The sequence below is a fragment of the Plecotus auritus genome (genome assembly GCF_963455305.1).
Source record: "Plecotus auritus genome assembly, chromosome: X".
NCBI classification, from domain to species: Eukaryota; Metazoa; Chordata; class Mammalia; order Chiroptera; family Vespertilionidae; genus Plecotus; species Plecotus auritus.
Window position 1 is genome coordinate 55,047,660 of NC_137784.1, and position 22,339 is coordinate 55,069,998.

A 22,339-nucleotide genomic window follows, 5' to 3' on the forward strand; every position below is an offset into this window, starting at 1 on the left:
AGCATATACTGTCTGGGGTGATGGATGGGAAGGGTAGGAGCCACAAAGCCCATGGGGACCTCTGGCCTAGAAACAGGGTGATCTGCTATCCAGATACCAGGAAGTAACTTGCAATTCTCTCTTCTTGATGCACTTTGCAAAAGTGGAAGTAGACTCCCAAGAGGGAAGGGAGGCTGATGAACGAAGGCTGTCCTCCCATGAAGCTTGAGACCAAATGCTGGACTCCCTCACACACACCCCTTCCCAGGGGGCTGGCTGGGCCCCTTCTCTGGCAAGTTGCAAAGTTGTGTAGTCACCTCCCCCCAGCTTCTCTCCCGCCTGCCAGTGCCCTAAGCCCCCGCCTCCCAGAGGCAGGACAAAGCCCTGGCAGTGACTGAGGGGAGCAGGAGGAGGGAGAGAGGGACCGGGAAGGCTGCACAAAAGAATTCCTCACCCCAAAGCGGCAGCGAGTAAAGAAGCAGATCTGCTCTCCCTCCCATCTTCCCACCCTGAAGGCACAAGCCAGGGAGCAGTTGCAGGCCTTCGGAGAGGACCCACACAGCCTCCTGTAGGTGGCAACAGTGCCACCTGTTTGGTGGGGCTGAGCGGTGGACTGAAAGAGAGGAGGCAGACAACTCGGAGAGGACCTGGGAAGCAGTGCAGTGCAGAGCCGAGAGCAGAGCTGCCACTGAGAAAAGGTGTGAGGGTTGGGAAGGCTGGGGGCTACAGGCGGGAGCAGCGGGCAGAGGCCGGCTCCAACCAGCAGGGATTGGGCAGCACCTGCTCAGCTTCCTTGAGGGATTTTCAGACTGCTCAGACCTCACCCCATCCTCTAGACCAGTGGTCGGCAAACTCATTCGTCAAAAGAGCCAAATATCAACAGTACAACGATTGAAATGTCTTTTGAGAGCCAAATTTTTTAAACTGAAACTTCTTCTAACGCCTCTTCTTCAAAATAGACTCGCCCAGGCCGTGGTATTTTGTGGAAGAGCCACACTCAAGGGGCCAAAGAGCCGCATGTGGCTCGCGAGCCAGTTTACCGGCCACGGCTCTAGACAGCTCCTGGAGGGAGGTGGGGCTCTGGCAGGCAGTGCCTGGGGTATAAAGCCTGAGGGGACGCAGGAGGTACTGATGGAGCCTAGGGCAGGCTACCATAACCCAGTCCCAGGGTGGGAAGAGGCAGAGCCTCCCTTTGGGATGACTTTTTCCTGGGAGGCAGCTCAGGAAGCAGAGAGATTTCCTTCCCCCGGCCTCAGGCCCCCACCCCTCCACAGCCTACCCTAGCCTCCTTTCCCAAGGCAAGCATACTGTAAGGAGGGCAATTTCAAGAGTAGCTACACCCTCCCTCCTTTCAGGGGCCCAGCCACTGTGCACCCCTCTAAGACTCCACAGCCTCAGGAGAGCCCAAATGACAAGGGGTTGTGTCCCATAGACCACACATACTTTGGGTGTATTTAGGAGCTCCTTTACACACCCAAAGTCATCAACAAACCCATTTGAACTGCCAGCCACTAGTACACACGCACAGACAGGTGCTGACACAAATCGCACCCCTTCTTTGGAGAATCACTATCACACACCCAGCCTAGTTTGGGATCAGTTAATCCAGCTCAGTCTCAGCCTGACCCAAAAGCACAAGGTACAGGGATCGCCTGCCCCAGGACAACCACACCCCCTATACCTTTGGCCTGTATTTGTTGCACTTTCACCTAAGGGACATCAGAGGGTGGGGCCCTGAAAAGGAGGAAGTGGAGACTGGGTTACTGATTGGGGTGGGGGGGATGACTGGGCAGCAAGTATCAGACTGGGGCAAGAGGGCTTGGATTTTCCAGGTGTGCAGACAGGAAAAGAGCCCCTTAACAAATCTGGGAGTGACCCAGACTGCCTGTTCCCCTGGCTTCCTCTTACTGGCCATGCCCCCTGCCCCCTGGAAGGTGGAGACAGAGGATCTTTCAGTCAGGGCTTTGTAATGTGTGTAATCTGTATCCATAGTAACTGGCCCACTAGCTAGGCCTCCCTTTAGCCCCAGGTCAGAACTGGAACTTCAGCCTCATGTTACTCCTGATTCCTGGGGCTGCCCGAAGCTTGGTTAAATCTGCCTCAACTTGTTGAATTGAGTTTGCCCCACCCCAGGCAGTTTCTCCTGTTAAATGGGCATGCTGTTAAGTAGGAGAGATTGCGTGTTCATGCTGCAGGCCAACAGAGTGGATGTCCCAAGTGTCCCAGACTGACCAGGTATCCAGATTAAAGGGAAATATCCTGGAGATTGTTGTCCTTTGCTCACCTCCTCATCCACTCTAGCACACGGGGCCTGCTCCATGACCTCTATTGCTGGGCAGCAGCCCAGGCCTTTGCTTCTCCGTCAGGCTCCTCAGATACACTGGGAGGAAGGCTGGGATCTGCCTTCACCAGGGTCCCTGATGGCAAAGTATCTCTTCCCCCAGGCCCTCACCATGGCCAAGTACCCCAACTGCTGCTCCGTCTGGGCCCGCAGCGTCCACTGCCTGTATAGCTGCCACTGGAGGAAGTGCCCCAAAGACAGGATGAAAACCAGCCAGGTGGAGTAGGGGTGGGGGCACCTGAAGTCCAAGGCAGAGGCCTCGTGAAGGGGAGAAGGAGGCTAAGGAGGCCACTGCGCTCAGAGGCAGCTGGGGGTGGAGGGAAGGGGCTTTCTCTCCCCAGGAAGAAAATCTCTCTCAAATATGGAAAGAGCTGCTGGCAAAGCAAAGCAGCCCAACACCTGGCAGGAAGTCCCTTTGAGCTGCCATCCGTTGGGGACTTTGAGCTGAAAGTGGGAATCGGCTGTGAGCTTCTCTCCTGCTCCTTTACAGTGTGAATATATGTGGTTTGGCCTGCTCTTCTTCACTGTCCTCCTCTCCTTGGGCTGGCTGTACATCGGGCTCATCCTTCTCAATGACCTGCACAACTTCAATGAGTGTGTCATGGACCCCCTGCCTCAGCAAACATGTCAACCTTTCCCCACCCTGGACCCCTGGGTGCTCAGTCATCCCCGGCCCTGCCCATCTCTCCTGCTGCCCAACATCCTTAGAAGACCCCTCCACAAAGGCTCCCCAGTCCTTGGAGTCCCTGGCCCTGTGAAAGGCTGCCCCTCACTACCCTTGTAGTCCTCCTTCTGGGTCCACCCACCCCAACTTCCCTCAGGCCCCTGCTAACACCCCTTCCTGCACTCGGGTGCCACCCTCTCCCCTCCCACAGATTCCTGTTCCGCCACTGGGGACACTGGATGGACTGGTCCCTGGCATTTATGCTTTTTGTCTCTCTACTGGTCACATATGCATCCCTGCTATTGGTGGGTACAGGGGGACACTTGCCTAGCCCCCGCCTCGGCCCTTCCTTCTGGTTCAGCTCTACCCTGCCCCACCGTGGGGAGGGGAGGAGGGAGGTGTCAGCCTGGGAAGCCCACCTCAGTGGCCCACCTCTTTGGGCGCCTCATTACTTCCAACACCCTCTACCCCCAGCTCCTGGCTGTGCTCCTGTGGTTCTGTGGCCAGCCTCTACACCTGCACAGTGTCCACAAGGTAGAGTGGGAATGGGAGTGAGCAGTAAAAGGGGCCCCTGAGCCCAGCATTTGGTTGGCTATTTGTTGAAAACCTCACTATTCTAACCCCGGGCTCAAACTCAAGACCTGAAGCCCAGTAGATATTTGTTAACTGAAAGAAGGAAAGTAGAGGAGTCAGAGGAAGAGAATGGTTCTGTTTTCATAGAATGAGGAGCAGCCCAGGTAGCCTATTCATCCCGGGTCCCCCAGGTGCTGCTGCTCCTCATTGTGCTTCTTGTGCTCGCTGGCCTTGTGGTATTGGACGTCCATTGGCAGGAGGAGTGGCTTAGCTTACGTCTGTCACTGTGGGTGAGTGGCTGATATCCACTCCCTAGTTGGGAGCCTGGGCATGTGGCCAACCCCAGGACCTATCTTGCTCCCTGGTCCCCCAAAACTGCAAGTACCTCTAAATTCTAAAAGTCAGGTCCTCGGAGGAGAAAGGGAGGACAGAGCCCTCCTCACCAACTCTCCTCCATAGGCCACAGCCCCGTTCCTTCACATTGGAGCTGTTGCTTTCATCACCATCCTGGCCTGGCCTGTGGCTGATAACTTCTACCATATCCGCAAAAGAGGTGCCAACTCCACTCCCACACACACCCTTGCTGACCATCCATGCTTCAGCCTCCTGCTGCCTGATTCCCTGCACCTGCACTCTGCTTTCTGCCCCCAGAGCTTGCCCACTGCCCTTTCTCCACAGCTGGTCCCCCACTCCTCACAGGTCACAAGATTGTGCTACTGTTCATGTATTTTACAATTGTACTTGCCATCTACCTGGCCCCCCTATGCATCTCTTCAACCTGTATCATGGAACCCAGAGACTTATCCCCCAAGCCTGGGCTGGTTGGACACCGAGGGGCCCCCATGGTGAGTGTGGGCAGAATGCTGGCAAGGCAGGGAGGGTCTGCAGTGGCTAGGCCTGGGGGTTCCCAAGCTCCTACCCTTCCCTGTGACCTCCTCACCAATTCCCTCTTCCAGCTGGCCCCCGAGAATACCCTGATGTCCCTGCGGAAGACAGCAGAATGTGGAGCTGATGTGTTTGAGACCGATGTGATGGTCAGGTGAGGGAAGCTGGGGGCTGACAGACACAGCAGGGGAGCTCCGAAAATGAGAGCAGCCCCAGAGCTTGGCCCTCTGACATCCCTCGTGCCCTCAGCTCCGACGGGATCCCTTTCCTCATGCATGATGAGCACCTAAGCAGAACCACAGATGTGGCCTCTGTGTTCCCAACCCGAATCACCGCCCACAGCAGTGACTTCTCCTGGGCTGAACTGAAGAGACTCAATGCCGGAGCCTGGTTCCTAGAGGTGAGGACAGCATCCTGGAAGAGATAGCCACCTGCAGGGGCCCTCAGGGCAGAGTTCATTCATTCATAAGCAAGTGCTGAGTGCTGTGCTGAACAATAGGTATACAGTCTCTGCCCTCAGGTCATAACCTCCTAGTATAAATGAGAGCTTGGGCAACAGGCTATCAGAATATGAAACCTAGAGCAGTAACAGCATCCTTACTGAGTAGAGAGGTCACTGTTTGCAGGGTGTGTGTTGTAGAGGGTCAGGCGTAGTTTCACAGGAGAGGACACTTGAGCAGTTTTTAAGATGGACAAGGCAGGAAATGGGAATTCTAGTCAGAGGCAAGAGCATGGGTAAAGCCCAGAAGTATGAAGTGTTTCCAGGGAACACAAAGTGGCTGGCACCAGGAGATAAGAGCAGTGGGAGGGGAGACTGGAAAGGGGAGCAAAGGCTTGGTCTTAGAAAGCTTCAAATGCCAGGCCCAGGTGTGTGGGTGGACTCAATCCTGCAGGTGATGGAATACATTGCAAAGGATACTTAGTTTTTTCAGTTCCTCTTTTCCTGATTATGAAAGTAATACATGTTCCTTGTAAAAAAAGTAAAACATCAGAGAAATAACTTAAAAATTGAAAACTCAGTATCATTGATTGGCTGCCCCCTGCACGCCCCCTACTGGGGATCGAGCCCACAACTCTCATAATCCAATCCCCCTGAGATAGTCACTGTTAACAGTTGGGTACATATTCTATATATATATATGTGTGTGTGTGTATACATACATACAGATATATGCACACAAACACATATATATATTTTTCATTTTGCACAAATAGGACCACTTCACATATTCTTTTGCAACTTTCTTTTTTTCCCCATTTAACTATATATGTACATATCAGAGTGTTAAGAACAAGGGATATCTGGGTCGAATCCTGGTTTCACCACTTCCTAGCCTTGTGAACCTGGGCTACATTCCTTAATTTCTCTGTGCTTCATTTTTCTCATCTGTGAAATGGGAATAATAAGCATACCTTGTGGGATTATTGGAAGGATTAAATAAATTAATACACATAAAGTACTTCTTTTATCTCACATTTATTTTTGTATTCATTTATTTGCTCATGTAAATATGGGCATATCTGTTCTTATTTTACACAATGAGTAATATTTATTATGACTATGCTCCGATTTCCTGCTGGTGACAAATCCACCCAATAATCACTTATCTGGAAAAGTCTTTTTTTGCACCATTTTTTTTATTAGGACTTTATTTGAAAATGTGAAAGTATGTATTAAGAGAACACGTGTATTATCACTTAACTTTTTTATTGAGTTTTTTGGGTGACATTGGTTACTAAAATTATAGAGGTTTCAGGTGTACAATTCTATAATATACCATCTGTATATTGTATTGTGTGTTCATCATCCTAAGTCAAGTTTCCTTCCATTACCATTTGTCCTCCCTTTGCCGTCTTCTACCTTCCCCCACCCCCTTTCTCTCTGATAATCATCATATTGTTGTCTGTGTCTATGAGTTTTTTTTTTATTAAATAAATCTTTATTCAGATTATTACAATTATTTCTCCTTTTTCTCCCCATAGCTCCCCTCCACCCCTTTCCCACCCCACCTTCTGCCCTTACCTCCCCCCCACTGTCCTCATCCAAAGGTGTATGATTTTTGTCCATTCTCTTCATGAACCCCCCCATACCCCTTTCCCCCTGAGAATTATCAGTCCACTCCCTTTCTATGCCCCTGATTCTATTATATTCACCAGATTATTCTGCTCCTCAGGTTTTTAATTCACTTGATTTTTAGGTTCGCTTGTTGATAGATATGTATTTGTTGTTCATAATTTTTCTCTTTACTTTTTTCTTCTTCCTCTTCTTTAAGAATACCTTTCAGCATTTCATATAATACTGGTTTGGTGGTGATGAACTCCTTCAGCTTTTTCTTATCTGTGAAGCTCTTTATCTGCCCTTCAATTCTGAATGATAGCTTTGCTGGGTAGAGTAATCTTGGTTGTAGGTTCTTGCTATTCATCACATTGAAAATTTCTTGCCACTCCCGTCTGGCCTGCATAGTTTCTGTTGAGAAGTCAGCTGACAGTCGTATGGGTGCTCCCTTGTAGGTAATTAACTGTTTTTCTCTTGCTGCTTTTAATATTCTCTCTTTGTCTTTTGCTCTTGGCATTTTAATTATGATGTGTCTTGGTGTGGTCCTCTTTGGATTCCTTTTGTTTGGGGTTCTGTGGGCTTCCTGGACTTGTAAGTCTATTTCTTTCACCAGGTGGGGGAAGTTTTCGGTCATTATTTCTTCAAATAGGTTTTCAGTATCTTGCTCTCTCTCTTCTTCTGGCACCCCCATAATTCTGATGTTGGTACGCTTGAAGTTGTCCCAGAGTCTTCTTACATTATCTTCAACTTTTTGGATTTGTTTTTTTGCTTTTTGCTTTTTCGGTTGAGTGTTTTTTGCTTCTTTGTATTTCAAATCTTTGACTTGATTCTTGTGTTCCTCTATTCTGTTTCTGGGTCTCTGTATAATATTTTTTATTTCAGTCAGTGTATGTTTAATTTCTAGTTGGTCCTTTTTCATATCTTCGAGGGTCTCGTTATATTTATCGGCCTTTTCTAGGATATTCTTAAAAAGTCTTATAACGGTGGTTTTGAATTCTATATCCAGTCGTTTGTTTTCCTCCATTTCTTTCGTTTGTGATCTGATTCTTTGACCCCGCATTTTCATTGATTCCCTGAGTTGGTAAGGTAGATATTTGTGGTAGGTTTCCAATATGGCCCAGTGGGTCTGCTTCCCCAGTTAACCTGAGGTGGACACTCTTGGTGCACCCCTTTGTGGACTGTGTGTACAGCCTTGTTGTAATTAAGTCTTTATTGTTGTTGGTATCACTGGGAAGAATTGACCTCCGGGTCAGTTGGCTGTAAGGATCAGCTGTGTCTATGCTGGGAGAAGTTCGGTGCTGGAGACAGCCCTATAGGATTAGACTTGCCAAACTGCAATAGCCTCTGTGCTCAGCTTGGATGGGGTGGAGCCTCAGTCTTGGCTTCCTGTCAGCCCCGCCCCTGAGCGCACTTGTGCTTTCAGTCCTCCGCCTTCCCCAGCTCGAGTCTCCGCCTGAGAGTCCAGACTCCCCCCACAAGAGTGTGGGTCCCCAGGGGCTCGCCTGGAACCGGGGTTCACTGCAGTCAGAACTGGGGCACAGTGCCGTCAGGAGCCTCTGACTCCCCTCCACCAGGGAAAGCCCGCGGCAACCTCCGCAGCCCTTGTGCGCACCGGCGCGGGCGCGCTTTCAGTCCTCCGCCTTCCCCGGCTCACGAGTCTCCGCCCGAGAGTCCAGACTCCCCCCACAAGAGCGTGGGTCCCCAGGGGCTCGCCTGGAACTGGGGTTCACTGCAGTCAGAACTGGGGCTCAGTGCAGTCAGAATCCTCTGACTCCCCTCCACTAGGGAAAGCCTGTGGCAACCCACGCAGCCTTTGTGCGCACCAGCGCGTGCGCGTGTGCGCACTTTCAGTCCTCCGCCTTCCCCGGCTCCCGAGTCTCCGCCCGAGAGTCCAGACTCCCCCCACAAGAGCGTGGGTCCCCAGGGGCTCGCCTGGAACTGGGGTTCAGTGCAGTCAGAACTGGGGTTCAGTGCGGTCGGAGGCTTACTTCCCCCTTCCGCCAGAGAAAGTCAGCCAGGCTCTCAGCCGCCCTTCCTCTCTGCGCTCACAAAGCCCCTTTGCTGTACCTCCAATTCTCTGTGAGCTTTTCTCCTTCCTTCTAGTTGTAGAATTTTCACTCAGCCAGCTTTCCTGTGGGTCTGGATGGTGTCCGTTCTGTCTTTTAGTTGTAGTTTTGAAATTGTTGTGCTAGGCAGCAGTTTAGGTGTTTACCTATGCTGCCATCTTGGTTTCTCTCCTCTGTGTCTATGAGTTTTTGCTGTTGTTTTTTTAAAAATATTTTTATTGATTTTAGAAAGAGAGGAAGGGAGAGGGAGTGAGATAGAAACATCAATTATGAGAGAAAATCATCATCGATCAGCTGCCTCCCATGCCCTGACTGGGAATGGAACTGGTGACCTCTGGGTTCATGGGTCGACACTCAACCACTGAGCAACACTAGCCAGGCGTTTTTTGTTTGTTTGTTTTTTGCTTAATGCTTTCACCTTTTTCACCCAGCCCTGCAACCCCCATCCACTCTGACAGCTGTCAGTCTGACCTCTGTGAGTGTGTTGTTGGTTTATTTTGTTCATTAGACTCCACATATAAGTGAAATCATATGGTACTTGTCTTTCTCTGATTGACTTATTTCACTTAGCTCTCTAGGTCCATCCATGCTGTTGCAAAAGTAAGATTTCTTTCTTTTTCTTACGGCTGAGAAGTTTTCTTTTCTTTTCTTTTTTTTTTTATTAAATAAATCTTTATTCAGATTATTACAATTATTTCTCCTTTTTTCCCCCATAGCTCCCCTCCACCCATTTCCCACCCCACCTTCTGCCCTTACCTACCCCCCACTGTCCTCATCCATAGGTGTATGATTTTTGTCCAGTCTCTTTATGAACCCCCCCATACCCCTTTCCCCCTGAGAATTATCAGTCCTCTCCCTTTCTATGCCCCTGATTCTATTATATTCACCAGATTATTCTGTTCCTCAGGTTTTTAATTTACTTGATTTTTAGGTTCACTTGTTGATAGATATGTATTTGTTGTTCATAATTTTTATCTTTCCTTTTTTCTTCTTCCTCTTCTTTAAGAATACCTTTCAGCATTTCATATAATACTGGTTTGGTGGTGATGAACTCCTTTAGCTTTTTCTTGTCTGTGAAACTCTTTATCTGCCCTTCAATTCTGAATGATAGCTTTGCTGGGTAGAGTAATCTTGGTTGTAGGTTCTTGCTACTCATCACATTGAAAATTTCTTGCCACTCCCGTCTGGCCTGCATAGTTTCTGTTGAAAAGTCAGCTGACAGTCGTATGGGTGCTCCCTTGTAGGTAATTAACTGTTTTTCTCTTGCTGCTTTTAATATTCTCTCTTTGTCTTTTGCTCTTGGCATTTTAATTATGATGTGTCTTGGTGTAGTCCTCTTTGGATTCCTTTTGTTTGGGGTTCTGTGGGCTTCCTGGATTTGTAAGTCTATTTCTTTCACCAGGTGGGGGAAGTTTTCGGTCATTATTTCTTCAAATAGGTTTTCAGTATCTTGCTCTCTCTCTTCTTCTGGCACCCCCATAATTCTGATGTTGGTACGCTTGAAGTTGTCCCAGAGTCTTCTTACATTATCTTCAACTTTTTGGATTTTTTTTTTTGCTTTTTGCTTTTTCGGTTGAGTGTTTTTTGCTTCTTTGTATTTCAATTCTTTGACTTGATTTTTGTGTTCCTCTTGTCTGTTTTTGGGTCTCTGTATAATATTTTTTATTTCAGTCAGTGTATGTTTAATTTCTAGTTGGTCCTTTTTCATCTCTTCGAGGGTCTCGTTATATTTATCGGCCTTTTCTAGGATATTCTTAAAAAGTCTTATAACGGTGGTTTTGAATTCTATGTCCAGTCGTTTGTTTTCCTCCATTTCTTTTGTTTGTGATCTGATTCTTAGACGCCGCATTTTCACTGCTTCCCTGGGTTGGTAGATTTGTGTGCTAGGTTTCCAATTTGGCCTAGTGGGTCTGCCTCCCCAGTTAACCTGAGGTGGACACTCTTGGTGCACCCCTTTGTGGACTGTGTGTACAGCCTTGTTGTAATTAAGTCTTGATTGTTGTTGGTGTAACTGGGAAGAATTGACCTCCAGGCCAGTTGGCTGTAAGGATCAGCTGTGTCTATGCTGGGAGAAGTCCGGTGCTGGAGACAGCCTTATAGGATTAGACTTGCCAAATTGCAATAGCCTCTGTGCTCAGCTTGGATGGGGTGGAGTCTCAGTCTTGGCTTCCTGTCAGCCTTGCCCTTGCGCGCACGTGTGTGCCTTCAGTCCTCTGCCTTCCCGGCTCCCGATTCTCCGCCCGAGAGTCCAGACTCCCCCCACAAGAGCGTGGGTCCCCAGGGGCTCGCCTGGAACTGGGGTTCACTGCAGTCAGAACTGGGGCTCACTACAGTCAGAACTGAGGTTCAGTGCCGTCGGGAGCCTCTCACTCCCTTCCGCTAGGGAAAGCCTGTGGCAGCCTCTGCAGCCTTTGTGCGCACTGGCGCGCGCGCGGACTTTCAGTCCTCCGCCTTCCCCGGCTCCTGAGTCTCCGCCCGAGAGTCCAGACTCCCCCCACAAGAGCGTGGGTCCCCAGGGGCTCGCCCGGAACAGGGTTTCAGTGCAGTCAGAACCGGGGTTCAGTTCGGTCGGGGGCTCCCTTCCCCCTTCCGCCAGAGAAAGTCAGCCAGGCTCTCAGCCGCCCTTCCTCTCTGCGCGCACAAAGACCCTTTGCCGTACCTCCAATTCTCTGTGAGCTTTTCTCTATCCTTCTAGTTGTAGAATTTTCACTCAGTCAGCTTTCCTGCGGTTCTGGATGGTGTCCGTTCTGTCTTTTAGTTGTAGTTTTGAAATTGTTGTGCGAGGCAGCAGTTTAGGTGTTTACCTATGCCGCCATCTTGGTTTTTTTTCCTGAGCAGTTTTCCATTGTGTAAATGTACAACTGCCTTTTTATCCACTCAGCTACTGATGGGCTCTTGGCTATTGTAAATAATGCTGAAATGAACATAGGAGTTCATATATTCTTTTGAATTAGTATTTCCGATTTCTTCAGGTATATTCCTGGAAGTGGAATCGCTGGGTCATAAAGCAATTCCATTTTTAATATTTTGAGGAAACTCCATACTGCTTTCTACAGTAGCTGTACCAGTCTGCATTCCCACCAGCAGTGTACTAGGGTTCCCTTTTCTCCACAATTTGCAAGCACTTGTTTGTTGATTTATTGATGGTAGGCATTGTGAGGTGATATCTCATTGTGGTTTTAATTTGCATTGGTCTGATGATTAGTGACCTTGAACATTTTTTCATGTCTATTGGCCATCTGTATGTCCTCTTTGGAGAAGTGTCTATTCTGGTCCTTTGCCCATTTTTAATTGGATTGTTTGTCTTCCTTTTGTTGAGTTGTATAAGTTCTTTATATATTTTGGAAATTAGCCCCTTATCAGATGTATCATTGGCAAATATGTTCTCTCATTTGGTGGGCTGTTTTTTTCTTTTTGTTAATGGTTTCCTTTGCTGTGAAAAACCTTTTTAGTTTGATGTAGTCCTATTTATTTATTTTTCTTTTGTTTCCCTTGCCAGAGGCGATACATTAGAAAAAATATTGCTAAGAGCAATGTTCAGGATTTTACTGCTATGTTTTCTTCTAGGGGTTTCATATTTTCAAGTCTAACATTTCAATCTTTAAACCATTTTCAGTTTATTCTTATGTGTAGTATAAAATGATGGTCTAGTTTCTTTCTTTCTTTCTTTTTGCACCTATATGTCCAATTTTCCCAACACATTTATTGAGTAGGCTATCTTTACCCCATTGTATGTTTTTGTCTCCTTTGTCAAATAATAATTGACCATAAAAGCGTGGGTTTATTTCTGGGCTCCCTATTCAGTTCCATTGATCTACATGCCTATTTTTATGCCACTGCAGTGCTGTTTTGATTATTGTAACCTTGTAGTATAGTTTGATATCAGGTAGTGTGATACCTACAACTTTATTTTTCTTTTTTTTAAATATATTTTATTGATTTTAGAGAGGAAGGGAGAGGGAGAGAGAGATAGAAACATCAATGATGAGAGAGAATCATTGATTGGCTGCCCCCTGCATGCCCCCTACTGGGGATCGAGCCCGCAACCCAGGCATGTGCCCTTGGCTGGAATCGAACCTGGGACCCTTCAGTCCAGAGGCCGACGTTCTATCCACTGAGCCAAACCAGCTAGGGCTACAACTTTGTTTTTCTTTCTCAAGATTGCTGTGGCTATTCGGGGTCTTTTGTGGTTTCATATAAATTTTTAGAATATTGTTCTAGTTCTGTGAAATAAGCCATTGGAATATTTTTTAAAGTATGTTTTTATTGATTTCAGAAATGAAGGGAGAGAGAGAGAGAGAGAGAGAGAGAGAGAGAGAGAGCATCAATGATGAGAGAGGATAATTGATTGGCTGCCTCCTGCACACCCCACACTGGGGATTGAGCCCACAATCTGGACATGTGCCCTGACCAGGAATTGAACCATGACCTCCTGGTTCATAGGTCAACACTCAACCACTGAGCCATGCCGGCTGGGCGCATTGGAATCTTGATAGGAATGCTATTGATTCTATAGATTGCTTTGGGTAGCATGGACATTTTAATGATGTTAATTCTTCCTATCCATGAGCATGATATATACTTCCACTTGTTTGTATCTTCTTCAGTTCTTTCTTCAGTGTGTTATAATTTTCCAAGTACAGGTCTTTTATATCCTTGGTTAAATTTATTCCTAGGTATTTTATTTTGGATGCAATTGTAAATGGAATTTTTTTTTAGTTTTTCTTTTGTTGTTGTTGTTGTTGTTGTTAATCCACACCTGAAGATATTTTTTCCATTGCTTTTTTTAGAGATTGGAAGGGAGGAAAGGAGGGAGAGGGAGAGAGAAACATTGATGTGTGAGAGACACATTGATTGGTTGCTTCCTGCACGCACCTGACCAGGGCCAGAAATTAAACCTGCAACCCTGGTAGGTGCCCTTGACTGGGAATTGAACCAGAGATCCTTCAGTGTGCAGCCTGATACTCTAACCACTAAGCAAAACTGGCCATGGCAAGTTTCCCTTTCTGATAGTTCATTGTTAGTGTATAAAAATGCAACCAATTTCTGAATATTTATTTTGTATCCTACTTTACTGAATTCGTTTATCAGTTCTAGGAGATTTTTAGTGGAATATTTAAGGTTTTCTATATACAATATCATGTCATCTGTAAAAAATGAGTTTTACTGCCTCCTTTCTAATTTGGATGCCTTTTATTTCCTCTTCTTGTCTGATCGCTGTGGCTAGGACTTCCAGTACTATGTTGAACAGGAGTGGTGAAAGCAGACATCCCTGTCTTGTTCCTGTTCTTAGGGGAAATGGATTTATTTTTTGCACATTGAGTATGATGTTGGCTGTAGGTTTGTCATCTATGGTCTTTATTATGTTGAAATATGTTACCTCTATTTCCACTTTGAGGAAAGTTTTTATCTCAAATGGGTGTTGGGTTTTATCAAATGCTTTTTCTGAGTCTATTGATATGATCATGTGCTTTTTATCCTTTATTTTGTTTATGCGGCATTTCACATTCATTGATTTGCGAATATGGTACCAAACTTGCATCCCCGGAATAAATCCCACTTGATCATGGTGTATGATCTTTTTAATGTATTGCGGGATCTGGTTGCTAGTATTTTGTTAAGGATTTTAGCATCTATGTTTATCAGGGATATTGGCCTATACTTTTCTTTCTTTGTAGTGTCTTTATCTGGTTTTGGGGATAATGCTGGCTTCATAAAATGAGCTTGGGTCCACCATTATTTTTTATTCCTTTTTAAAAATCCTCACCCTAGGATGTTTTTCAAAAATTGATTTTAGAGAGAGAGGAAGGGAGAAAGAAACATTGATGTGATGTGAGAGAGAAACATCAATAGGCTGCCTCCCATATGTGCCCCTACTGGGGATCAAACCTGTAACCTAGATATGTGCTCTGACCAGGAATTGAACTGCAACCTTTTTGGTACACCGCAACCTTTTGGCACACTAGATGATGCTCCAACCAACCAAGCCACCGGCCATGGCCAACATTATTTTTGAAGGATATTTTCACTGGATATAAAATTCATCAATGATATTTTCCCCATAACTTTAAAGATGTCATACTTGACATCTTTATTATATTCAAGAAATCAATTACAATTTTTATCTTTTTTTGCCATGTTCTTGTTGCTTTTGTGGAAATGTGGATATATGGAAGTCCTTACTATGACAAGAGTGCTTCTTGTCTACCTAATCTTTCAACATTCAAAGAGGAAATTTTCACCTGCCTCCTAGACAGAGTCTGTTGCATAAAGTACTTCTAACACTACCTGGTACATAGTAAATACTTAATAAGTGCTAGGTAGCTTGCTTTTTCCAGGTCAGTGATTAGGAGGTAATTTGTTGATTACAAAAGGAGGAGAGGAGAGTGACCCAGGTTTGGAATAGCCTCTAGGAGAAATGGGAGAGAGAGTATACCAAGGACAAGTAAACAGATGGCTAAGTGCCACCAAAGAGAAAAACAGGACTGCAGTGCCAAAAGTCCACATAGTGTGCTCTGCCCACTAGGGGCAATTGTAAAATTGAATCAAAATTTGGGATCTGTAGAACAGGTGGGTTAAGAAAGCTGTTGATGGTGCTGTGAAAGAGTAGTTCAAGCTGTGGAGGGACCATGGGAAGGGGATGTAGGTGTAGCCAGAAAGCTGCTGATATTGGGAGAAAACCAAGGGGTCACAATCCCAGAGATCTTCATGAAACCAAAGAGAAAGTGTAGTGGGAGAGAGGAAATTAGGAAACTGGGAAGGTAGGAGGGTGGGTTAACAGATTAAGGCATTAGAAGGTCTGGAAAAGGCCATAGTTTGAGGAAAGAAAGACCCTGGCAATGATGTGGGCAGAAGCTGGACCCCAAGTCAGGGAATGAGTGAGATAATAGGGGTGGGGGAATGACCCAGAGGCTTCTTCTGGTTTTGAAATAATTTTTCTATTCTTATAGAGGCCACCCTTCTGGGAGGCCACACAGCTATCGGGCCTTGATCGGAAAGAGGCTGAGAATCAGACAGTACCAACATTGGAAGAGTTATTGAAGGAAGCTGCAGTCCTCAACCTTTCCATTATGTTTGATTTACGCCGCCCACCACGAAACCACACATACTATGACACTTATGTGAACCTGACATTGGAGACTGTGCTGAATTCAAGGGTCCCTCAAACCACGGTGATATTGCCATGATCCCAAGTGCCCCTCACCACCCCCTACACTGCCTTCCCTAGGCCATGGTGACAATCTTGAGCTGTCCCTGCCCCAGGGCCCCACCCAGCTCATTTACCCCACTCTGTGGTCAAACCTTTCTGCTCTGCCCCTGCCCCTGGAATCCCCAGGCCTTCCCCAGCTTCACATCCATCCTCCCTGAACCACAGGTCCTTTGGCTCCCGGATGAAGATCGGGCTAATGTCCAACAACGGGCACCCAGAATGCGCCAGATATATGGACAGCTGGGAGTCAACAGAACTGAGAGGCCCCTGTTTCTCAACCTCCCCTATCAAGACCTACCACAGTTGGATATGAAGTAAGTGATAGAGGAAAGGAGCTGAGGGTATCACATGCAGCTTAATGGTGGGGAAGAGCCAATGCGGGGAGGGCAAAGACTACTCATTCATTCATTCACTCATACAACAAATATTTATTAAATGCTTACTGTATGTCAGGCACTATTCATTGCAATCTTTGGGCATACAAGTGAAAGAAAAACAATAAACCATTGAACAAAATATATGCATATTGGACACTGATAAATGATATGAAGGTGATAAAATGGGGAGATGCAATAGAGCAATTGGAGTTGGGAAGGAGGGGTTAGGGAAGGGCCACATTAGGAAGAATGGTTAAAGAAGTGGTGCCTAGGCTGAGACCTGATGCATCACAGCAGTGAACAATGAGAGCTGCAGAAGAGCAGGAACAGCAGCCTAATGAGCAAGGTGGAGGTGAGGCTGGAGAGGTAGGCAGGGAACAAATTGGATAGGACCTTGTAGGTCAAGAGAAGGGTTTTAGCTTTCATTCTACACCAAGGAGATAAGTGCTAGAGAGGATGAATGCAAGGGAAAGAGGTGATAGAGTCACTGATGTGAGCTAGGCCCCCAAAGCTGACCCATCCAGTAAACATGATCAACCTCAAAACATTCAGCCGCCAAGATCTCTTCTAATGTTCTTCTGGTCAGATAGGGGAAAAATGTGTACTGAATGATAGCCCAGTTATGATAAATATTTCAAAGACCTTTCCTCAAGTTGTCAGCATGGAGGGAGACAACATTGGGGTGGCCCTCACTTTAGTCTTGTCCTGGTCAGCACTGACTGCTGATCACATTTCCAAAACATGCGAATTGGTAATGAATACACCAATGATGAAATCAAGGCCCTGAAAGGTCTAAACACTCTGAGATGATAGGTCAAAGGTACCAAGATGAAATGCAACAGGGATAGATGTAAAAACCTACAGTTGGGGCCCAAAAGAAGCTCAGTTGCCCAAAGACAAGATAGGAGACACTGGCATCAGCAGAAATGTGTGCAAAAGACCAGGGCTTTGATTGAACACTGTGCATAATGAGTCATCAGTGCACATCATATTGCTGAAACTAACCTGACCCTGGGCTGCTTTCATACAGGCATAGTGCCAAGAAGGCAAGCTTCTACTCTGTTGTCATAGATATCATGTGCAGATGCAGACCCCATACTTTGAAAGGAACATTGATAAACTGGAGTAAGATCAAGTTAAATGGGTTTGTATAGTGAAGGATATGATAAACCATGGTCCAAGCTCCAGCTAAAAGGACAGTGACTGTTGGGCCTACAAAAGAGAAGACTAAGTGGGACATGGTCAGTGTTCCTCAGACCATTGAAGGGCTGTCATGGGACAAAGAGGAGAGACACATTCATGTGACCCCAAAATTAGGAATCCACCAAAAGACAGAGTTCAGCTATGCAAAGAAAATCACTTTCGGTCAGGGGATGACAAGCAAAGGTTGAACTGATAGCTCCTTTGCAGTGACACTGTAGATTCAAGCCAGACAGGAGCTGCCTCCCATGCCTTGTGCCCCATGGTTCTGGATGTCACCTGTTTCTTTTTTGCCTCCATAGGGCACTGCATGAGGATAATGTCTCGGTGAACCTATTTGTCGTGAACAAGCCCTGGCTCTTCTCCATACTCTGGTGTGCAGGGGTGGATTCGGTCACTACCAATGACTGCCAGCTGCTGCAGCAGATGCGTTACCCCGTCTGGCTTATTGTGAGGACTCTAAGACTGTCACCCTCCTCCTATTTCCCCTTCCCTGATTCTCATTAACCCTGTCCCTCTCTTCCTTTCTCCCCATATACTACCTTTGGGTCTCTGGCCACCAACAGGGGCCTTTTTTAAATTCTCACAGCCCCCTAAAACCTACCTAATGATATGGCTCCTCATTGATTGTGTCTCCACTCTGCTGATTTTGTGGCTATTCCTCCTCCGTGGGTGAGTGTTTTGTGCCTTAGCTTTCTGGATCTTTATTCTCCCCAGGGTCCTAGTGATGGGACTGATTCAGACTCTTGCTGCCTGGAGTTTGGGGTTGGGTCTGTTTGGTTCCTTTGAGATTCTTAGACCCTTCCTTGGACACCAAATTGGCTTGAACCTGGGAAAAGCAGTTTGGGGGAACCCATGTTCAAAAGGTCTTGCTTGAAGGTGACTAAACTCACCATGGGAAGCTTTTCTCCCTGTAGGAGATGTGCTGAGAAGAGAGAGATAACAGGTAAGAACTTTCTTCCTTCACCTCATTTTTCTTTTCCACTAGCATTCCCATTACTCACTCTTGCCATGTCCCCCTCCTCTCTCCAGGCTTAGAAACAGCTGTGCTGCTGACCAGGATCAACAATTTCATAATGGAGTGAATGCCCTGCTCTAGGCCCCCACCAGCCAGAGTCTGAGGCCTGTCTACATCTGTCAACAGCAAGGAAGGGAGCATGGCTACAGTGGAATGTTGGTGGGGTGAGGGTAGAGTGAACTTTGAACTATGAGGGAAATGGTGGATATGCCCCAAGCTTCTATGGAATCTTCTTCCCTTTGGGTTTTGACCTGAGGTGGTGGTGGAAGACAGTAAATCATGAGAAATTTCTCCCAAAATAAAACGTTCTAGAACAGGGGAGATTGCCAAGAAAATGTTTCAGACTTGTGTGCACATGTTCTTGTGTAGAAGGCACAGGGTGTGTCAGGGTGGAACAGCTTGGAACAGTGACTGAAGGAGAGATGAAAATGGCCTTCCTGGAGAACCCACCCCACTCCATTCACTGTGTCGCCCCGACCACAGCAATTTAGCTGCTTTCCTGCATAGAGACTGGGGGCTAAAGAGCCCATCTAAACATGTATAGTTCTATGCCTACCAGTGGCTTTTTACTACATACAGCCTTTTTCTTCAGGACACGTTGGTTCGTGTTTCTTGTCTATTAATCCTTTTCTGAATGAATTTAATTTCCATTTGTCCACAGTCTTATCTTTTCAGCACTGGTGCTAGGGGGAGGATGCACCCTCCATCTAGGGTTGTATGTGATGTGACAATGAGGGGTCGTCATGAGGAGATGTATGGGTTGGAGGTGGGAGGAGGACCACTTGAGGCAATGAAGGACTGTAAGAGGGGAGTGAGGGAGCCACTTCCAAGGGAAGGGGTCAGGTGGCCCAAGGAGCGCAGTATAGAGTTGTTTTGTAGCTCCACCTTGTGGTCACCTTCCCCAAGAGGAGGGCCGCGTCGGTCATTGCCGTGACGTGTTTGCTGAATGACACTTGTTTCCCCTGCCAGCTGGGGACCTGTGTCCTTGACTCCGAACCCTGAGGGCATAGTCCTAGTTCCACACGTTTTCACTTATCTGGGCTGCGCGCAGGGTCTGGGTCCTCGGCCTGCCTTTCCCTAGAAGAGCAAGTTTCCAGTGTGTTTTCTGCTTGTGAGTTCCCAGGTGACTAGCGCGGAGCAGGCCTAGGATAAGCAGTCTGATAGAAGGGGGTGGGACTAAGGCAAAAAGATGAACAGGAGGGGCTCTATGGCTGACTCTTCGGTCCCACACCGCACCAACATTCGCCCCAATTTGTGTCTCCACACGAAGCCAAATCGAATTGAGGCTTTGGCAAGGGAGGTTCGGTTCTCCATTCCTCCCCTTTACCCATACTGGAACCTGGGAGCGCACTAGCACCTGAGACAAGCCCCTACTCGGTCGCAAGGAAGCCCCTGGAACTACATTTCCCAGAATTCCCGGCCACTTCCGGCCTCAGATTTAGATTAGACGAATTTGAATATTTGTTCCCACCCCCACTCCTCCCAGACCTCGTCCCTTCCCCTCTCACCGCCCCGCCCCTACATGCACACACTCACATAGGCAGCTGTGCGCGCCAACATACCTGGCCTGCAGCTGGCGCGGTGGGCAGGGCAAGACGTGCTGTGCGCCAGCAGCCACAGGCGCCCCGGGAGCGAGCGCCGCGGCTGTTGCAGTCCCGGTCCTTTCGGGTCCACGCCTCCTGCTACCCAGCAGATCTTCACACAGTACCTTTCTGGGCTGCATATCCTTCCTTAGTTTTGCGCGTTCCCGATCCCGCCCCTCAATCAGGCCGACTGCTCGCCTCAGCTCTGGGGCGCCAAGCCTGTCAGATACTGCAGGCTCTCACCTCTCAGCATGTACCTCCGCTCCCCATCCCTACTTTTCTTTTCCCCTCCCAGTAGCCCAGCCGCACAGCCCAGCAGCTTCTTCTTCCCCTCCTCCTTCCTACCTAGCCCTGACAACCTCCGGGGTCTCCAGTCCGCGCCTGCTAAACCACCAGCTCCCAGACCCTCAGCTTCCAGACCCCCAACAGAATGCAGAACCCAGCCCCAGGCCCTAAACCCTTGCCCCTAGCCTTGGGTACTCAGCTCTGATTCTGCCACCGCAAATCCTTACTGCCTTTCCAGGAGAACTGGACAGCACGCTTAAGCTCTGTGAGGCCCTGGACTGGAGACTGAAACACAAAACCTTGAGGGCGGAGGGCCAGGGGGAGCTGCTCATTGGAGTTCAGGTGCAGTTGCTCTCCTTTATTTTTAACTGCTGACTCACAGCTTCTGGCATCCGGGTTTGGGGCAACCAGAGGGGGGTTATTAATAGAGCTGAGGCACAATCCCGACTTAGTTCAGTGTGGAAGCATATAGAGCAAGGAGCCTCCCCTGCCATCATGCCCTGTGGAGGTGTGGTGGATTGGGGCAGTAGCTGGACCAGTACCTCTCTGGCTGCCAGTGTCTTAGCATGGTGTCTATACCTTGAAACTCTTGAGTAAAAGCCCACCATGAGACTCCTGGGCACAACTCTCCACTAAATTTGCAGTGGTTTGGGGCTCCACCACAATGACACTCCTGTTTTACTAGAAACGAGTCCCAAGTGGAGGGGTTTTTGTGGCCCCAGCGCCTACTCCTGGGCCAGAATGCTAGGTTACTAGGAGAAAAAGCTCTGGTCCTCAAAAGCTCTCATGAAGACAGGGTGTGCCGCATGACGGTAGCAGAGAGAAAGGGCACAGAGCCAGGAATTTGCTAGCCCCAAACCAGACAAAGCACTGGGAAGCTGCCTAATTCTTTGTTTACCACCCTTCCATTCTTTTAATTTTTCCCCTCTTATTGGGCTCTGTACCTACTCACAGGGGTCAACTGACCTCAGAATCTTTCTCTACTCCATAGAGAAAACTAGTTCAGGAAAGCTGATGAGAAACTTGTCTCCACCAAGGTAAGAATGATCCTTTGTATACTGCCATTCCTATGAGGCCTTTTATTTTTAATGAGCTAAAGTAGGAGTTCCCTAATTTATACATGGGGAATGATGGGGAAATCTTGATATCTTACTGGACTAATCACCCAAATTATTCACACCCATGCCCGATTTGCTAGAATTCCCATTGACCAAGGATGTACACTCACAGCAGTGCCCCCTACTTGCAAACCAGAAACTTCTGCATTCAGCGACCCCAGACTCTGGTTCCCAGGTGAAACCAGATGGCTTTGGGGAAAGGGTGATTGTTTTTCCACATACAGAGACTGAGGTCACCCAACAAAGCTCTACTTTTAAGAATGAGCCCAGATTATCAGACAGCAATGGGCTGTGCTGCCCCAACTCCATCAATTTACTTGAGAGCGCCAGAGAGGAAGTGAATGGGTTGAGAAATGGTCTCTCTCTTCCGAAATCCCTTCCCCATTCATTCATTGCCTCAGTCTGAGCAGCCTACCAATCATAGTGCCTGCCAGTGCTCAGGGCTTCTTTGGACCTGTAGGGAACGCCTATCTTCCTGGTGCCTCAGGCTCTAGCAATTGGGAGGGAGTTCCAATATCAAAGCATTTCAGGGTTGCCAACCCAGTCCAGTCTGAGTCTCAGAGAGCCTGTGGAGTGGGGAGAAGTTCACTATGAATCTCAAGGGATTTTACTCAGATTCATTAAAAAAGAAAAGATGAGAGAGAGAGAGAGAGAAAGAGAGAGAACCAGTCAATGGGGATGGGGTGTGGGAAGGATAGTTTGACCCTCTCCACTCACTCCAGGCTTAGCAATGCTTATTTCTCAATCAGAGCAATTCAGAGGGCCCAGGCTATATATAGCCCCCCTGTATTGACAAACTGCTGAGCATATAAAAGACTTTAACCTCCTGGGTTATCAGTCTAGCATGAAGGAAGATATTCACTCGCTTGTTCATTTAACAATAATAATTAACTCTAATCCACTGTATACCAGGTATTGTGTTAAGTGTTTTACCGGTGTACCGGTTTATAATGTATATTTTGTAATCAAAGAAAACACTATAAT

The 22,339-nt window shown here is 47.4% G+C and overlaps 1 protein-coding gene across 3 annotated transcripts; it reads left to right on the forward strand.

Moving 5' to 3' along the window:
* Positions 1 to 416: 416 nt before the first annotated feature.
* GDPD2 (glycerophosphodiester phosphodiesterase domain containing 2) lies at positions 417 to 18,710 on the forward strand. Of its 3 annotated transcripts, XM_080652934.1 has the most exons (16): positions 417 to 677; positions 2,424 to 2,537; positions 2,811 to 2,914; positions 3,196 to 3,289; positions 3,459 to 3,518; positions 3,749 to 3,847; positions 4,017 to 4,110; positions 4,257 to 4,402; positions 4,514 to 4,596; positions 4,692 to 4,842; positions 15,515 to 15,736; positions 15,940 to 16,088; positions 17,654 to 17,801; positions 17,941 to 18,023; positions 18,269 to 18,297; positions 18,384 to 18,697. In XM_080652934.1, exons 2-16 carry the CDS (start codon positions 2,433 to 2,435, stop codon positions 18,434 to 18,436), a joined length of 1,620 nt encoding a protein of 539 aa, XP_080509060.1. In that variant the 5' UTR covers positions 417 to 677; positions 2,424 to 2,432; the 3' UTR covers positions 18,437 to 18,697. The 3 variants fall into 3 exon arrangements, with proteins under 3 accessions (XP_080509060.1, XP_080509061.1, XP_080509062.1); XM_080652935.1 differs by lacking the exon at positions 18,269 to 18,297 and having other exon boundaries at positions 18,384 to 18,710; XM_080652936.1 differs by lacking the exon at positions 3,749 to 3,847 and having other exon boundaries at positions 587 to 677.
* The last annotated feature ends 3,629 nt before the right edge of the window (positions 18,711 to 22,339 follow it).